The following is an 18,994-nucleotide window of genomic DNA, read 5'->3' on the forward strand; positions in this document are numbered from 1 at the left end:
GAAGAAGCTGGAGAGGTAAAAGGCATGTATGGTATTGAGTGAATTGGGGCTTAATGCTGTCGGTGGACTGAACAAGGGGATGTGAAGCAGAAGGTAAAACCATGTGAAGGTCTATGGGGCCTGATTGTGGATATGGGGCTGTGGTTTCGGTTCATTATACAATATGGTTGTTAGCAAGTGAGGCTTTTGCTTCATCTGTTCCTGGAACTACCCCACTAATGTGAAAAATGGCAAACATGAAAGAAGAAAAGAAATATTTCTGCCATCATTTCGGTTCCTGGGTCATATTTTTGTATAAACTCTAGTGATATTGTATAAATGTTATCTACTTTTACATTGAATAGTCTTTCCATCTCCCTTGCTGGGCCCTTGTGTGGTTTGTGAAATAACTTTTTTTTTCCAAGCAAGTAAATTGATCCCACATTTTCTGTTATACATAACCTTTCCTGCCCTCTCCAGTATGGTTTGATAAAATGCAATACCCCAAAGCAAGTTCCATAACTGTCAATGCATTCTCTTAACACTATACTGGCACTGCAGAACACAATTAGTGGATATTTGTGGCTAATAGTGATGCAGAACTTTTCCAATTACAGTGTATTATCATTACTCTATTATGAGAATGTTGACTTTTCTTATAAAATTGCACCTCTTTTAACATTTCACTTACCCTTTTTTTCAGTGATATAATGCAGTTCAGTTTAAAGCAGATGTATGAAAACTAATGCATCAAAATAGTGCTCCACATCAACTAGGTACTAAGGTACTGATACTTTACCACTTGTGTTTTCAAAATTCTGCTGGTTAAGAATCAGTTTAGTCCTGCCACTTACTTCTCCATGGAATTGAACCAAATTCATATCATTAATAATCTTGTATGTAATGGAAAGCAGCAAGTATGGATTATCATATTATTATTTTGCTTTGTCGCTGTCTCCCGCGTTTGCGAGGTAGCGCAAGGAAACAGAAAGAAATGGCCCAACCCACCCCCATACACATGTATATACATGCACGTCCACACACGCAAATATACACACCTATACATCTCAATGTACACATATATATATACACACACACAGACACATACATATATACCCATGCACACACTTCACACTGTCTGCCTTTATTCATTCCCATCGCCACCTCGCCACACATGGAATACCATCCCCCTCCCCCCTCATGTGTGCGAGGTAGCACTAGGAAAAGACAACAAAGGCCCCATTCGTTCACACTCAGTCTCTAGCTGTCAAGCAATAATGCCCGAAATCACAGCTCCCTTTCCACATCCAGGCCCCTCACAACTTTCCATGGTTTACCCCAGACGCTTCACATGCCCTGATTCAATCCACTGACAGCACGTCAACCCCGGTATACCACATCGATCCAATTCACTCTATTCCTTGCCCGCCTTCCACCCTCCTGCATGTTCAGGCCCCGATCACTCAAAATCTTTTTCACTCCATCTTTCCACCTCCAATTTGGTCTCCCACTTCTCCTCGTTCCCTCCACCTCCAACACATATATCCTCTTGGTCAATCTTTCCTCACTCATTCTCTCCATGTGCCCAAACCACTTCAAAACACCCTCTTCTGCTCTCTCAACCACGCTCTTTTTATTTCCACACATCTCTCTTACCCTTACATTACTTACTCGATCAAACCACCTCACACCACACATTGTCCTCAAACATCTCATTTCCAGCACATCCACCCTCCTGCGCACAACTCTATCCATAGCCCACGCCTCGCAACCATACAACATTGTTGGAACCACTATTCCTTCAAACATACCCATTTTTGCTTTCCGAGATAATGTTCTCGACTTCCACACATTCTTCAAGGCTCCCAGGATTTTCGCCCCCTCCCCCACCCTATGATCCACTTCCACTTCCATGGTTCCATCCGCTGCCAGATCCACTCCCAGATATCTAAAACACTTTACTTCCTCCAGTTTTTCTCCATTCAAACTTCCCTCCCAATTGACTTGACCCTCAACCCTACTGTACCTAATAACCTTGCTCTTATTCACATTTACTCTTAACTTTCTTCTTTCACACACTTTACCAAACTCAGTCACCAGCTTCTGCAGTTTCTCACATGAATCAGCCACCAGCGCTGTATCATCAGCGAACAACAACTGACTCACTTCCCAAGTTCTCTCATCCCCAACAGACTTCATACTTGCCCCTCTTTCCAAAACTCTTGCATTTACCTCCCTAACAACCCCATCCATAAACAAATTAAACAACCATGGAGACATCACACACCCCTGCCGCAAACCTACATTCACTGAGAACCAATCACTTTCCTCTCTTCCTACACGTACACATGCCTTACATCCTCGATAAAAACTTTTCACTGCTTCTAACAACTTGCCTCCCACACCATATATTCTTAATACCTTCCACAGAGCATCTCTGTCAACTCTATCATATGCCTTCTCCAGATCCATAAATGCTACATACATATCCATTTGCTTTTCTAAGTATTTCTCTGTACATGCCTTCACCCTCTCAATCAATACCCTCCCATATAATTTACCAGGAATACTCAACAAACTTATACCTCTGTAATTTGAGCACTCACTCTTATCCCCTTTGCCTTTGTACAATGGCACTATACACGCATTCTGCCAATCCTCAGGCACCTCACCATGAGTCATACATACATTAAATAACCTTACCAACCAGTCAACAATACACTCACCCCATTTTTTAATAGATTCCACTGCAATACCATCCAAACCTGCTGCCTTGCCGGCTTTCATCTTCCGCAAAGCTTTTACTACCTCTTCTCTGTTTACCAAATCATTTTCCCTAACCCTCTCACTTTGCACACCACCTCAACCAAAACACCCTATATCTGCCACTCTATCATCAAACCTTCAAAATACTCACTCCATCTCCTTCTCACATCACCACTACTTGTTATCACCTCCCCATTAGCGCCCTTCACTGAAGTTCCCATTTGCTCCCTTGTCTTACGCACTTTATTTACCTCCTTCCAGAACATGGATATGTACATGTATATATATGTATATGTCTGTATGTATATGTATGTATATGTTGAATGTATAGGTATGTATATGTGCGTGTGTGGGCGTTTATGTATATACATGTGTGTATGGGTGAGTTGGGCCATTCTTCCATATGTTTCCTTGCACTACCTCGCTAACGCGGGAGACAGTGACTAAGTATAATAAATAAATAAATAAATGTAGCAGAAGTAATTGACCATGGTTGCACTTTGTGGAGCATTTGTCTCTTTTAATCCTATGATTAAAAAGAGGTAATGGAGAAGGTTATGAGGGTAAAGAAACTGGGTTTAATTAATGTACAAGTAGGTGCAAAACTTGTAGAAATCAAATAAATGCATGAGTACCTCACATGAATTCCTCAAACAACAAAGATTAATAGCAAAAATATAGCATTATCAATGTATGCTGCTGTCAGGGACTGTGTGGAATGGCTGCTTTTCAGTTGGCAGGTTGGCGTGGCCATCAGCTTTCTGGTTTATTGCCTGTCTATCTTGCATGCCAGTTGAAAAGATATTCATTTGGAAGTTTTGGGAAATAGGTAAGGTTTCCATTGGTTTTGTCATTTCTTACCTACTTCTTTGTTTTCTTAAGCCTTTCTACTTAAATTTCAAGTGGACTTGTAAAGTCTGTCAGTCACAACCTCCTAGTAAGTCCTCTACACTCTATCCTGTTGTCCTACTCTCTCTTTTCTTCAACTTCCTCCACTGTCTTATCTCTTCTCTCTTGTGCTCTTTCTTGGCAACTGCAATCTGTCTCATTTTACTAGATATCTTCTTTCAAGTTTCCTTTTCAAATGCTTTTTACCATTTATTATTTGTATGTAGCCATACCACCTTAGCTTGTCCTTTTCATTTATTTTTGATATAGATGTAACATTTATATCTTCTCACAAGATATTCATCCCCCTCATATTCCTTGATCTTATCCCTCACCATCATCGGGGAGGAGGGGGGTGTCATTTCATGTGTGGCGGGGTAGAGACGGGAATGAATAAAGGCAGCAAGTATGAATTATGTACATGTGTATATATGTATATGTCTGAATGTACATATATGTATACATTGAAATGTATAGGTATGTATATGTGCGTGTGCAGACGTGTATGTATATACATGTGTATGTGGGTGGGTTGGGCCATTCTTTCGTCTGTTTCCTTGCGCTACCTCACTAATCCAGGAGACAGCGACAAAGTATAAAATATAAAATATAAAAAAATGCTGGTCTAAATCACTTCTACTATGCATAAGGAATGTGCTCATGCTACTTTTCACCCTTTTCTTTATGGTTCCTGATACGATATGGACAAAAACATGCCCTAGTCATGGTTATGTGACTGTGGCATGTCTGTGGGAAAAAATTAAGGAATCAACAAAAAATATTCAGAGGTGTTTGCAGGCCTGAATTTTAAAGGTGGAAAGGTAAATCAAGGATGAAAAGACAAATCAATGAATGGAACTCCACAAATAGGCTGTTTGAGGAAAGAAAGTGGTATCATAACGGACAATGTTCATGTGGCTGGTCTCCGTGTAGAAACTGTGGGAAGTGCAGCTAGACAATTACCTTGGCCAAAATGGTGATAGGAACACACACATAATTTATGAAAGCAGAGTTTGAAATAAAAGGAAGAGGGCATCAGTATAATGGCAGATGAAAAGATAACTGAGGAGAGTTGCAAGACAGAGAATAAGTACATTGGTTACTGTCGAAGTCACTGTGGACCTAGACTCTCGAAGAGCGCCAGAGAGAAGTTGAAGAATCGCTATATTCTTATTAGAGGAGGAACCTGTGAAGCTGAAAATCAATCTGAGAAGAAGGTTGCAATTCCCATCTCTGTCAGGCAGCTTGAAGCTATTGTTCATGTAGCTGAGTCAATGGCCAAAATGTGCTTGGAGTCATTTGCTACTGAAAGAGATGCTGATGAAGCTCTCAGGCTCTTCCAGGTCTCTACCTTTGATGCTGCTATGTCAGGATCTCTAACTGGTGCTAAAGGCTTCACAATAGAGGAGGATCAAGAGATACTGTCACACATTGAGAAACAGCTAAAGGGAAGATTTGCTATAGGATCCCAAGTAACAGAAAATGCTGTTGTCTAGGATTTCCTGAAACAGAAATATCCTGAGAGTGCTGTGTACAAGGTGCTACACTACATGATCCAATGAGGGGAACTTCAGTAGCGTCTTCAGCGTAAAATGTTTTACTGTATCAAATAGAATTTTGAGGATATTTGCATTATTTATATACTCACTTTAGTCTCCTAGTATTTGGTAGGGGACCCACTGGGGCCAACTGTCGTCTTTCATCTACACATCCTGTTTGGGACATTTGTACACTGCTCTTCTTTTTACTTCCACCCATCAAAGATTACTTTTTATCCAAGTATTTTTTAATGTTCTTCAGAACCAGTCCTGATGAATGCTATTAACTTTATACTTATACATACACACACATAAGGGACAAAGAATACTTCCCATGTATAGTGGTTCTAACAGTGTTATATGGTTGCAAGGCACAGGCTATAGATAGGGTTGTGCAGAAGAGGGTGGATGTGTTGGAAATGAAATGTTTGAGGACAATATGTGGTGTGAGGTGGTTTGATCAAGTAAGTAATGAAAGGGTAAGAGAGATGTGTGGTAATAAAAAGAGTATGGTTGAGAGAGCAGAAGAGGATGTATTGAAATGGTATGGACACATGGAGAGAATGAATGAGGAAAGACTGACAAAGAGGATATATGTCAGGTGGAAGGAGCAAGGAGAAGCAGGAGACTAAATTGGAGGTGGAAGGATGGAGTGAAAAAGATTTTAAGCAATCAGGGCCTGAACAGGAAGGTGAAAGGCATGCAAGGAATAGAGTGAATTGGAACAATGTGGTGTACTGGAATCAATGTGCGGCCAGTGGATTGAACCAGGGCATGTGAAGCGTATGGGGTAAACCATGGAAAGTTTTGTAGGGCCTGGATGTGGAAAGGGGGCTGAGGTTTCAGTGCATTATTACACATGACAGCTAGAGACTGAGTGTGAACGAATATGTCCTTTGTTGTCTTTTCCTAGCACTACCTCGCGTGTGCGCAAGGGGAGGGGGGGGTGTCATTTCATGTGTAGCGGGGTGGCGATGGAAATGGATGAAGACAGCAAGTATGAATATGTACATGTGTTTATATGTATATATCTGTGTATGTACATGTATGTATATGTTGAAATGTATAGGTATGTATGTGTGCATGTGTGGGCATTTATGTATATACATGTGTATGTGGGCGGATGGGTTGGGCCATTCTTTCGTCTGTTTCCTTGCGCTACCTCACTAATGCAGAAGACAGCAATTAAGTATGATAAAAAAAAATAATATATATACCCTTGCCTAAGCCAGGTACCTATTTTACAGACCAATCCTTAGGGAAGGATGAATATCTGGGTTGACCATGGACCAACTGCCACAACCACGATTCGAACATATGCGCTTGACCCCAGGCAGCCTATGAATACATCACGGTCAGCAGCACTAATTACTACACCACTGAGGTCTGTATCTAACCTTCCTTGTTTTTTTCCAGGAGATAATCTAAAATTGCTTTCAGCTCACAAGATTAGAAAGAGATACATAAAAATTATGTTTAAAGAATAAACTTTGGAAAGAAATTGAATTAAGGATATTCAGTTTGTTCACAAGAAGAAAAAGTAAGCAGTAAAGATATGGTAATAAGACAAGATGTCAATATGTTTTAAAGCAGCATTAGTTTGAATGACAGACAGTAAAACCTGGGAAGATTTTCTACTAACATTGCGGTATCTTAGGAAACAAAGTAACATAGAGATACATAACTCTCATTATGACATTTTCAGTTTCTTTGGCTACTTGATTCTATGTCTGCATTTTTTCAGTAGCTTTAATGTTGCCAATAATCTCATGTAAGGATGATCACATACTGCATGATTTCTCCACCTTTATATACAAAACTTTATACACAAAGTACAGTATTATTATCAAAAGATGAGATCACATACATCCTTTAAAAATATCAAATTATATTATTCTACAATAATAGAAATTTATTATGTATGCACTGGATTCATACAACTTTAAAACTTTAATTACAAAACAATGATAGCACAGAACATGAAAATCCTCTTTGGACTTACAGATGCAAAGCAATTTTCAGAGACTTTCCATTCTTATTCTGATCATCCTTATTACGGAAGACTGACTTCAAATTATCTCACTCTCTGGTAAATACTCTGGGGGGATGGATTATGGTGCATAATAAGACAAAACTAAGAAAGCAAGTCATAACCCTGGCTTGAAGATCTAACTAGCAAGATTTTATACAACAAAATTTACAGCTTTATTTTGAGTGTGAACAAAAGTGGCCTTTGTTGTCTTTTCCTAGCGCTACCTCGCGCACATGGGAGGGGAGGGGGTTGTTATTTCATGTGTGGTGGGATGGCAATGGGAATGAATAAGGGCAGACAGTATGAATTATGTACATGTGTATATATGTATATATCTGTGTGTGTATATGTATGTATACGTTGAGATGTATAGGTATGTATATTTGCGTGTGTGGATGTGTATGTATATACACGTGTATGTGGGTGGGTTGGGCCATTCTTTCGTCTGTTTCCTTGCGCTACCTCGCTAACGCGGGAGACAGCGACAAAGCAAAATAAATAATAAATACTATAGACAACATTAGCTAACTTCTTTAATTCATAAAGTTCACCAGAAAAATGTTGAAAATGGATTGCACTTCACACCATACCAATATCATTTGTCAATAAATCTCAAGTAAGAATAATTTCATAATGGTCTTATCCAGTACAAATATAAAAATATGCCTAAAAATGGCAATATCATTCTGGTCCATAGGCTCTAACAGCAGTGTTATATAACCACATGACCAGACAGTTCCCAGTGAGTAGTTATGAGTGAACAATTAAACACAGATATCATTTAGTCCATAAACCCCATATATATATGACACAAAAAGAATTTAATGATGGTACGAGTCATAAAGCAGTATTTATATATTAGTTTATGGAAAATAGTTTGAGGTATGTTTCGTCAAAACTCCAGGCTTCTTTCTCTGAGTCTCTAATTCCTTTTTATCTCCTCTACCAGTAGCACGTCTTCCATCTCGTCCTCCTCTTGTAACATCCACTATCCCTCTGTTTCCTCTGGGCCTGCAACAAATAACTGTTATTATACATAAATGAGTAACATTCAACAGTCTAGTTCATCAGGCTTTCACCCTAAAAGATTGTTCACAAACTAAGCTGTGGAGATGAAGAAAACACTTCTTCTCAGTGTAATGTATACACATATAATCCGGGAGACAGCAAAGTATAATAAATAAATAATAAAGGATGGAGTGAAAAAGATTTTGAGCAATTGGGGCCTGAATATACAGGAGGGCGAACGGCGTGCAAGGAATAGAGTGAATTGGAACGATGTGGTATACCGTGGTCGACGTGCTGTCAATGGATTGAACCAGGGTATATGAAGCATCTGTGGTAAATCATGGAAAGTTTTGTGGGGCCTGGATGTGGAAAGGGAGCTGTGGTTTCGGTGCATTACACATAACAGCTAGAGAATAAGTGTGAATGAAAGTGGCCTTTGTTGTCTTTTCCTAGCACTACCTCGCATGTGCACGGGGGGAAGGGGATGCTGTTTTTCATGTGTGGTGGGGTATCCCAAAAAAATTTACTCAATTTTTGACAACCTATAACACTGGATTTTTTTCTTTTTTCAGATCCAGTTGACCCTAGAAATGGTAGAAGTCCCCCAAAAATGTACTCACTCTAAATGACAATAAATGCAGTGGTTACTGATTTAAAAACAAGATCATTGGTGGAAATTAACCAAATTCAGTGAGTTATTGGGTGTCAAAAAATGAGTACATTTTTTTGGGACACTTCTGTATATCTACTCCAAATGCCTCCAATGTCAGTGTATGGCATATTTACGGTATTGCCTCCAACCACCTCTGCCTATTAACCCTCACACCCTGGCAATCTTGAGTCTTTTTCTGCATGGCATGATGGTAGGCAACAGTGTTTTTACTATTAGATATAAGGCTTACCTTTCATCATTCAAAAAGCATGCCACTTTGCCCAAGTGCACTTGCATTTCTACAGCATATAAAGCTATAGAATTTACAGTACATACCCAATTTCATGAAAATATGTCATTCGCACATTATGTATACTGGGAGAATGGATGTACAGTGCCACTGTATAAAGGCAAGGGGGACTAAGGTGAGTGTTCAAACTACAGAGTAATAAGTTTGTTGAGTATACCTGGTAAGTTGAATAGGACAGTATTGATGGAAAGGATGAATGCATGAACAGTGCATCTGGTTCGGGAGGAGCAGGGGTTTCAAAAGTGGTAGATTATGTATGAATCAGGTGTTCGCTTTAAAGAACATCAAGCTTTCTTTCCTTAAACACATTACCTATCTGTCTTCTCTTCTCACTGGTGACATCCACACACATGTAGACACCTGGGTGGATCCATGAATGAATTCATAGGAATGCTTATCAATACAGTGCATACACCTGTAGAAGCCTTTAAAACAACAAAGGAGAGCACTAAAATAAGTTTGTCTATGGAGAATGAGAAAAGAATAACACTGATCATGATGTATCAATTCACCTGTGTAAAATACAACACTGCACGCATCCTTTCCAAATAGCATGACACGTACACTTTTATAAATGTATAAATGTTTTCATCCTAAATCTTTAACTATCAAAATCTTGTATCATCACTTACTTGCTGTCTTTGAAAATCCCTTTTGGGTCTGATTCTGGAGACGAAGCTCTACGGTAATTTGCTTGAAGTAATCCACGAACAGGAACAACAGGTGGATTAGCTGCCTCCAAGTACTTTGGATTCAGTCCACCCACACTTCAAAACAATAAAAAAAAAGGCATCAGAAGCTGTGTGCTATTCATTCAAAGACAATGCAAGAGAATGTTATAAATATACTAAATTTGAGCACTTACTTTTCTTTCTCAGTAGGAGACTTCTTGTTTGCAGGAGACACAAGTGAACTCTGTGGGCTGATTTCCTCCGGTATGGGTTGGATGCTACCAAAGTTACGAATGGAGCCCTGCAAAGGCAATGCTTATGTGTCAGACAAAATTCTTAAACATCAATCCTTTTTCTACAAACAGTCTGACAGGCTATTCCCCATTTTCACTAAACCTATTTACCCAGTCTCCAAATTTCACCTTCAATAGCCACATCATCCACTCTTGCTTTCAAATCCTCCAACAGGAGGATTCAATCCCTTGCAACAGAATTGCCCAAAATCTCATTCATCTCCTGTGAAAGAATTCTCTCCATCACTCTTCCAGCTACCAAGAGTGTAGACACTGACAATCACCTATTTCTTGCAGTCTATTTTCATCTCATTTGTCTTGAGGTCACTTCCTTATGCTCTTTAACACATTTCCAAAGCTCCTCCTCCACTTGTCCTCAAACTAACACCTGACTTTACCTTTTAAAGATTCCTAAACTATTCTTCCCCATTACCCTTGAGTTTAATTCCACTCAGAACCAGAATGTCTGGATTCCTCTCAAAACACAGCACCAACCACCTCTTCTCATCTTGGTTACATCCACACACACCAGCCTGAGCCTTCAAGGTCTGTCTACTGTTCATTTTTTTGGATGCATCAATACTCAAATTGGTTATACTTCTGAAAGCTCAAAACTTTGTACTGAATCTCTACAAAAATATATATCTTAGATACATGCAAGGCTGCATGAACATATCTTTAAGTGAATACAAACCACAGATGTCTGAGCAGATCCTGACCATCCACCATTGATGGTGGGAAGTGATCCTGGAGTATTTGAAAGAGGTGTGGAATGTGCCATCATTCCTGGTAATCCACCTGTTGTCAGACGTGAACCTTGCTGAGTCAGACCATGAGTAGAAAGCTTTTGTGAATTAAGATATGCTTCTGTAAGTGGTGCCCGCTTTGCAACTGCTCCTGCCATTTCTGCTTCATTAAGTTGCTTGTTGAGCCAGGAGATTACTAAACATAATATTACATTAGTTTCTAAGAATGCACTATTTCTAATCTTAGTCACAAATCTTTATCTACACACTCTTAATGTACCCTTCCAGCATGCATTTTTCCCCTATGTGCTTTAATAATGTCTTACTTATCAACCTCATCCTAACATAATCATTTCTTACTCTTATCAGTCAACCCTTCTCATACCACATCCCAGTCTCTATGGAAATCCAGCTCCACAGTTTCCAATCTCTCCCCTAATCTGTTACAGTAAACTCATTTTTCAATCCCATAGATCAAGTTAAGCTTATGGATATCTTTTAAAATCTCCAGTGTGCAACTTATTTTCATGGATTCCCCAGCATGCAAAAAGCACTTTTTTTTCTTATTTATGAATAAATGCACAAAAAATATAAAATCATAATGGTTTTTTGTTCTCAAGAATTAAGACAACCACTTCTTGAATAGGATAAACACCTCACTTAGTGGACTGGACAATACTAAGTATATAAAAAACTTTATCTATGTACACAAAAAATCAAGACTTAACATTCCTAATTTAGGAAACATTTATGACCAGAATGGTCAGTTGTAATTGCATGTACAAGGAAATGGCACCACAGACAGCAGGGATAATCAATCAATGAATAGAAAAGTAGTAGTTGGTAGGTAGCCAACAACCAGGGAGATATATTACCAGTACTACCCGACTGGGCATCAGGAGGGTTAGTGACAGCTGTATGGTAAGCCAGCACTTCAGTGGTTGTCAAGGTGAACTCCTCTGACCCAGGAAGATGCCTTTTCTTTCTGCCTCACCCATATGTGGACTACAGGCATTCTGTCCACAAACATACAGTCTATCCTTGTCACACATAACACTTAACTCAGTTCATTCTTTATAACTAGATTTTTCCTGTGGTGAGTACTATGTGCTAGCCCTGCCTTTTGGAAAAATGGTAGGAGCAATAAAAAGAAATAGTAGCTAGGAACATTTAGGTATGAGCATTAAGTTGGATTATTAGGCAGAAGCATTCGGTAGAAGTAGTCAGTAGGAACATAAGGTAGAAGACTATGTTAGCCTTGCCCTCTGCCAGTGGCCTGTTAAGGGTGAAGCACTAAAGGCTAAGAAGTGGCAATGGAATTCACTGCTTATGAAGACTCTATTGCCATGGCCACCCTCTTGAGGGAGTTCCAGAAGGGAAAAGGCATCAGAGATATAGATAGATTGAATAAATAATGGTGCATTGGATGTAGGCAGCCATTTGGCTGAAAATATGCAGTTGAGATACCACAGATATTACAGAATTGGGAACCCATGATGGTTGCTAGTTACCTAATCATACAAGAGCTTAAAATTAGTGTGAGTTGGATACTCTTCATTTTGGATAAGCATATGTTATGTTTTACACATTATGAGCTTAAGTGAACAGTAAGAGACGAATATATTACCATAATACAGTATTTGACATACCACATAGCCCAGTTAACAGGAAACTGAGTTGTTCACTTGCATAGCTATGAAGTTGTTCATGGATTGCTTAAGAAGTTCTTAATGATAGGTATAGGACTGTTCTTATAATTGTTTGCACAAGTTCTGATTGACCAAGTTGACTGTGGTGACAAATGGCAGTCTGTGGTGGCGGTATGGGAGGGGTCTCTATGACAGGATTGTGTCAACAGACTTCAAAGAAATGGATTCTGTAAAGAAAAATAAAGCAGGTATGTTTCTGTATTTTTGAAGCAAAACCCTTCACAAGGACCACAGAGTGGTGCCACCAAGTGGTCCATCTGCAAGCACTCTTAGTGTGAATGACAACAAGTTAATAAGGTGTAGCAGGGAGGTAACACACAATGGTTTGTGAGTGAAGTTGAATGGGGATAACATGAAAAACGTGGAATCTTTTATGTACCCCGGAGTGATTACACCAAATGATCGAACCTTAGTAATGGAAGTGCATCAGAGTGTGAGAGAGGGGGCACAGGTCCTGGGTGTACTAAGTGTGAGAATGGAGACATCATTGTCTGTTATGGCAAAGATAGGTATGTCTGAAGGTATACTAGCAACAACAGTGTTGAGTGAAAGTATATTTAGGTCCTAGGTGCAAAAGATTAGAAGAGTGGGGATGAGTTGGAAATGAAATTCCAAAGGACAAAATGTGATGTGAAGAGGATTGATCGTGGAAGAAATGACAGCATAAAAGCGTGTTATGACCGAAAAAAAGTTCACCCAGGTAGAAAGATTGAAAAAAAAGAGACATTGATAGGGCTTACATGTCAAAGGTGGAGTGAGCACGAGGGAGGGGGAGACCGAGAAGGCGATGGAATGATAACAGTGAAAGAGGCTTTGAGGTGCTTGGCTTGAACATTCTGGATGGTAACAGACCTGAACGGGATATAATAAATTGGAGTGATGTGGCATATTGGGGTGTGATGTGCTGTCAATGGGCTGAACCATGCCATAGAAGGTAGTCAAAGGAAACTACTGAATAGTATTTGGGTGTAGGCTGTGGATGGCAGATTCTAGTTATGGTGCATATTACATGACAGATAGAGGGAGAATGTGAGCAAATGAAGCCATTGCTTCATCTGCTCCTGGTGCTACCTAAATATACCAAGAGGTGGCAAAGAAATGTGAAAGAAAAAATATAAAATTGGTTTGTCTTTTACCATTTTCATTTGTATGAAGTGTCATCTCCTGCTCCCGTAACTTTTCTGTTGTGTCCTGCAATTGCTGTTGAAGATTTTCTTTGTCCAAGGTGATCTGTGACAGCTTGGTTGTCACCAGCTGCAGTTGTTCGCTCAACTGTGATATTCTTGAGTCCTTTTCTGTAACAACCTTGTCCTGCTCTACAAGTGCAGCCCCTCGAACTTTACTCTAAAGAAAAAAACATGCTATATATCAAATAAAAATAGTTGAACATACAGTTTCACAGAGTTGAATCCTGAAAATTTTTAAGCTCAATTGCTACCAGCCAGGAAGGGGTTATATACCCTAAAAACATTGCAGTTAACTTAGAGAAAGAAAGGAGGTTTATTTTTCATAAATGATTGCCGTTTCCCCTTGTTAACAAGGTAACATCAGCAACAGACGAAGAAAGGCTGCATCCACTCACATCCATCTCTAATTATCATGTGTAATTCACTGAAACTACAGCTCCCTATCCACAAACAGGCCCTATAAAACTTTCCATGGTTTACAGATGCTTCACATCCCCTGGTTCAGTCCACTGACAAAACATCATGAAGGAGATAAACCCATATAAAGCTCAAGGAATAGATGGTATCTCACCATTTGTACTTTACAGTGCACAAAGACAATTCTACAATTTCATTGGATACAGTAATGTAACCACCTGCATGGCACCACCCCATCTACTTGCATAGTTCCTATAGCAAACCTACACCACTTATTGCCATCATCAACACTACTCTACACAGTCTTACCAGCTCTGAATCTAGCCCACTGATGTCTGCCCTACATAGCATCAACAGCTCTGTATCTAGTTCACTGACATCTACTGTACATCACCTCACCAAGATTGTCATCACCACCAATGCCACCCGGGCAGCTTGGCATCTCATTGGACTACTTTAATCATTATAAGCTTTGCCACCATCAAAAATATTAATGCCTAACGTTATTGTGTTGGCTCTGCATGTATGTCTTCAATCCATGAGGCTTTGATGGAGTTACACTGCTTCTACAGGTTGTTGTAAAAAGTGGGGAATTCACTTACCTAAGTTCATAGGTAAGTTCACAGGGAGATCTCCCTTTGGTTGACTAGACATTCATTAGAAATCATTGACTGCATCATAACTAGCTGACACTTCTGCTTACTTAATAGCTTGATTCAAGAACTCACATTCTAACATCTACTGCATACAAGTGTTCAAGTGTAGGTGTAGGAGACAACTGCTGGATGGTGTGAAAACCTTCTACAGAGGAGCAAATGCATGTGTAAGATTGGATGGAGAATTGAGCAAAAGTTTTGGTATACGTATGGGTGTGAGGCAGGGCTGCATAATGTCACCATGGCATTTTAATATATATATGGATGGAGTGATAAAAGAGATGAAAGCAAAACCACAGAAAGGGGGTGCACAGATGAAGAGTGGTGGTGAGGCATGGTGGCTTGTAGCAAGCTTGTTTGTAGTTGATATTGGGTTGTTTGTGGACGATATCGTGTTGTTTGTGGATGGTACTGTGTTGTTTGCTAGGAGTGAGGAGACGTTGCACTATAAGCGTGCTTGTGTCCAGAGAGAGAAGAGTTTAAAAAGATATGACAGGTAGGCGCATAGGGTTAGTAAGAGGACCATCAGAAATTTTACAGTTGTCCAAGATACAGCTATAGTACCATCAGAAAGGAAATGAGAAGGAAAGGTAGAGCAACAGAAGTTGTTAGCAATGCCCTTGCTAAAGACCACAAAGACCTATCAGTGGATGAAGACAAGAAGTTATCACACTTCCTTTGAATGAAAGAATATTTTGCCTCACAGATAACATACTTGCAATGAATATGGGCAGTGATAAATGCTGAATGGGAATCAGAGAAAGGAGAGTTTTCCAAGCCCAATATGCCTGATCCCATGCCTTTATAGCCTGAAAACAGGAATAATTGAACTATGGGTTGGAAGAAGAGGTCATCTTGGAGGAATAGGGGATACATGCTTCCACTGTCACAACAATAATCTCTGCTATGCCTCTGGTGGAGATTGGAGCATCACTACAATAGGGAGTACTTTGCCTAAAGTATGTCTGAAAAGAATTTACTAAAGTTATTCCAGTCAGCTTTGTTGAAGTGCCAATATTTACACTTAAGAACTGCTTGAGGGGCAGGTGCCATTAGAATAGATACATCTATGAGAGTGTGATCACTTAAACTAACTTGAGGTGAGATTGTGTAGTTAAAGCAGGATGGATTAGAGGTGAAAAATAGACCCAAAGTATTAGAAGAGTGGTCACAGCTATCAGATACATGGGTAGGGTGGGAGATAATTTGCACTTGATCCTTGAAAATGGAGAGCATGAAGGCTTCAATCCCCCTACCATTAATATGGGAGGAATTCAATCACTCCCAGTGGTAAACGTTAAAATTCCCAATAAAAGTAGAGGATCTCTGCTTGTGGGTGAGAAGATGCTACAGTCTCAATGCAAGAGTTTAGACAGTCAAAGAAAGATATAGAATTTGTAGAATTAGGAGGGCAATAGACAAAACATGGAATATGTAAACACATATACATATTCATACTTGCTTGCCTTCATCCATTCCTGTTGCTACCCCGCCCCACAGGAAAACAGCATTGCTACCCCCTGCTTCAGCGAGGTAGCGCCAGGAAAACAGACAAAAAAGGCCACAATCATTTGCACTCAGTCTCCTAAAACATTGACAGAAGCACACAAAATTGTAACATACTCTTAATGAAAAGATATTGTCATCCATGGGATGGAATAAATCAGGCTTCTAGCAAACATTCTATCAGCACTCAGTCCCAAGGCACTATGTGCTGCTGAGCAGCTGGAAGTGAGTGGGTTGATAATGTCATCCCAGTGGACACAGATGATTGGCTGAAGGTGAGCTGAAAACGAGCAAGCCACTTATACTAAGGATGAGTGGTCAGCGAAGGATGAAGAAGGCAAGTGCTTCACCAGAAATGCTAAGGTTTGAAAAATACTGACCCTAATTTTCTTAGATATATCTTGTAGAATCTCTAACACTCACAGGGCAGATCAGAAGAAAGGAAAAATCTAGTTGCTAAAGAATTACATTAAAACTATTACTGACCGTCATGTGCTCTTCCTTGACTCTTTTCTGGAGCTTCTTGATGACCTCAAGACTTTTTTGTAATTCAGCATATAGCAACTGAATAGAGTTTTCCCGTTTTGCTAATTTTTGTCGTCGTTCCTCTGAAACTTCTTCTAGATTTTCCTACAAAGAAGATAACTTTCATCAAGTTACATCAAGGACTATTAGCACACTAAAACTAAAAAACTAACATATGTGAAAGTTAAAGTCACTTCAATTTTTTACTATGCCAAAGGCTCCAATCATAGACATAAGTCCTCTTGGGGTCTACGACTTAAGTGAAAAATATCTGAAAGCAGTAATTAGCAGCCGTCCAACAACCAGGGAGGTATATTACCAGTACTAACCACCTGGGCATCAGGAGGGTTAGTGATGCCTACATGGTAAGACAGCACTTCAGTGGTTATCCAGTTGCACTTCTACACAGGTAGCTGTCTCTTCTTTCTGCCTTACTCACACGTGGACTCGTGCAACACATCCTCAAAAATACAATCTCTCCTTGTCATATATAACACATGAAAACACTTAACTCGCAAAGCTTATTCTTTGTAACTCTAGATTTTCCAACGATGAGCACTATGTGCTAGCCCTGCATTTCGGCAACATATTAGGAGCAGTATATAGTAATAGGCAGGTACATTTAGGCAGGAGCATTAAGCAGTAGTAGTACCCTGGAGTGAGCATGCCAACTGATGGAAAAATGAAGGATGAAATAAGTCACAAGCTGAGAAAGGGGGCTAAAGTCCTGGTACATTAAGAAGCGTGTGTGTTTGTTATGGCAAATATGGGTAAGTTTAACGGTATAGTACTCCCAACATTGTAGCATGGATGTGAGGCTTGAGCCTTGAACACTTAATAAAGGAAGAGTAGATGTGTCAAAAATGAAATACCTGAAGATGGTATGTGTGTAAGGAGTGACAGTGTAAGAGACAGGTGTGGCAGTCAGCAAAGTTTGAGTGAGAGGGCCATCAAAGGTGCTGAAACAGTTTGGGCATATGGAGATGGTGAGTGAAGAAAGATTGATAATTAGGATCTACATGTCAGAAGTGGAAAGAGAAAGGGAGAGATAAAGGCCAAAAAGGAGATGGAAGGACAGACTGAAGGAAACCTTGAGGTATCAGGGCCTTAATATTCAGGAAGGCAACATTCAGGAGAGTGTGAATATGAATGATGCAGTATATTGGGGGGAGGGAGGGATATGCTGCCAATGGGCTGAACTAGAGCATATGAAGTGGTCAAGGCAAATCATGGGGCTACTCTGTAAGGCTTGGCTGTAGATGGTGGGTCCTGCTCCCTGTGCATTATAAATCATAGCTAAATATGTAAGCATGCAATTCAGGTCACTTTTCATCTGGTCCTAATGCTTCCTTGTTAAGGTAAGGGAAGGCGATAAGATAAAATATATGAGTTTATAATGAGCATGAGGTTCATGTTTCACTTTGCCAAATTGGGCATTGGCTAAAGATGAGCATAAGTTATTTGAAAGGCTGTTTGCATTTGATTCATTCACCTGTAAGGCTGTATGTATATGATCTTTCTCATGGAACTGGGGACAAAGAGATGATGATGACATAAAACAGCCAGAAGTAAGTGCAGTACATACAGCATTTGTAGTACCTTACAGTTAAGATTCAAACAATAAGACTTAACCAGAATAACTAACCTTTTGTTGCAGCAAAGTTTCAACTTTCTGTTGTGCTTGTACTAAACTTGTCTCTTGATTCTGTAACTCTCTTTCAAGATGAGACACCCTTGATTCTAACTCTCGTGCTGTGTACAATAAGGCAAATTTCTGGTTAACATTTTTACAAAAAAATAGGATTCATTCAGTTCAATTTAAAGGGCATAATCAACAGTATATTAGTTGAACTAAATATATACCTAAACTTGCAATGTTTCAACTTGTCATTTCAAACCTGCAACACTTTATAAATACGGTATATTGTATCAATGTGCATATTGCACACTGACTTGCAACAAATTTGTAAAATAAAATGCCTTTACACTGACAGCTAGAAAATGGATGTGAGGAAATGCAGCCTTTCTTCATCTGTCCCTGGAGCTATCTCATTAACATGAGAAATGGAAAACAAATGAATTATATATAAATATGAGGGCCTGGGAAGTGA

General features: G+C 39.6%; 1 protein-coding gene and 1 long non-coding RNA gene across 5 annotated transcripts in view; one reads left to right on the plus strand and one right to left on the minus strand.

The window, feature by feature from the left end:
- The first annotated feature begins 681 nt into the window (after positions 1–681).
- LOC139755839 (uncharacterized) lies at positions 682–9,795 on the plus strand. The gene is made up of 3 exons (XR_011714178.1): positions 682–763; positions 6,419–6,555; positions 8,784–9,795. It is a non-coding gene; the product is annotated as an uncharacterized lncRNA (long non-coding RNA).
- The window catches only part of LOC139755835 (spindle assembly abnormal protein 6 homolog), a 32,677-nt gene continuing 20,647 nt past the window's right edge, over positions 6,965–18,994 (minus strand). For 3 of the 4 annotated variants that reach the window (XM_071674441.1, XM_071674440.1, XM_071674442.1), the window contains exons 8-14: positions 18,529–18,635; positions 16,845–16,988; positions 13,729–13,936; positions 10,832–11,079; positions 10,039–10,145; positions 9,806–9,940; positions 6,965–8,214 (exon numbers count right to left, since the gene is read on the minus strand). In XM_071674441.1, coding sequence (XP_071530542.1) covers positions 8,067–8,214; positions 9,806–9,940; positions 10,039–10,145; positions 10,832–11,079; positions 13,729–13,936; positions 16,845–16,988; positions 18,529–18,635 — 1,097 coding nt within the window. In that variant the 3' untranslated portion in view covers positions 6,965–8,066. Of the gene's footprint in view, positions 8,228–9,805; positions 9,941–10,038; positions 10,146–10,831; positions 11,080–13,728; positions 13,937–16,844; positions 16,989–18,528; positions 18,636–18,994 lie in introns of all 4 variants that reach the window. The other variant, XM_071674443.1, reaches the window with a different exon arrangement.

The sequence above is a fragment of the Panulirus ornatus genome, chromosome 20, assembly GCF_036320965.1.
Source record: "Panulirus ornatus isolate Po-2019 chromosome 20, ASM3632096v1, whole genome shotgun sequence".
NCBI lineage: Eukaryota > Metazoa > Arthropoda > Malacostraca > Decapoda > Palinuridae > Panulirus > Panulirus ornatus.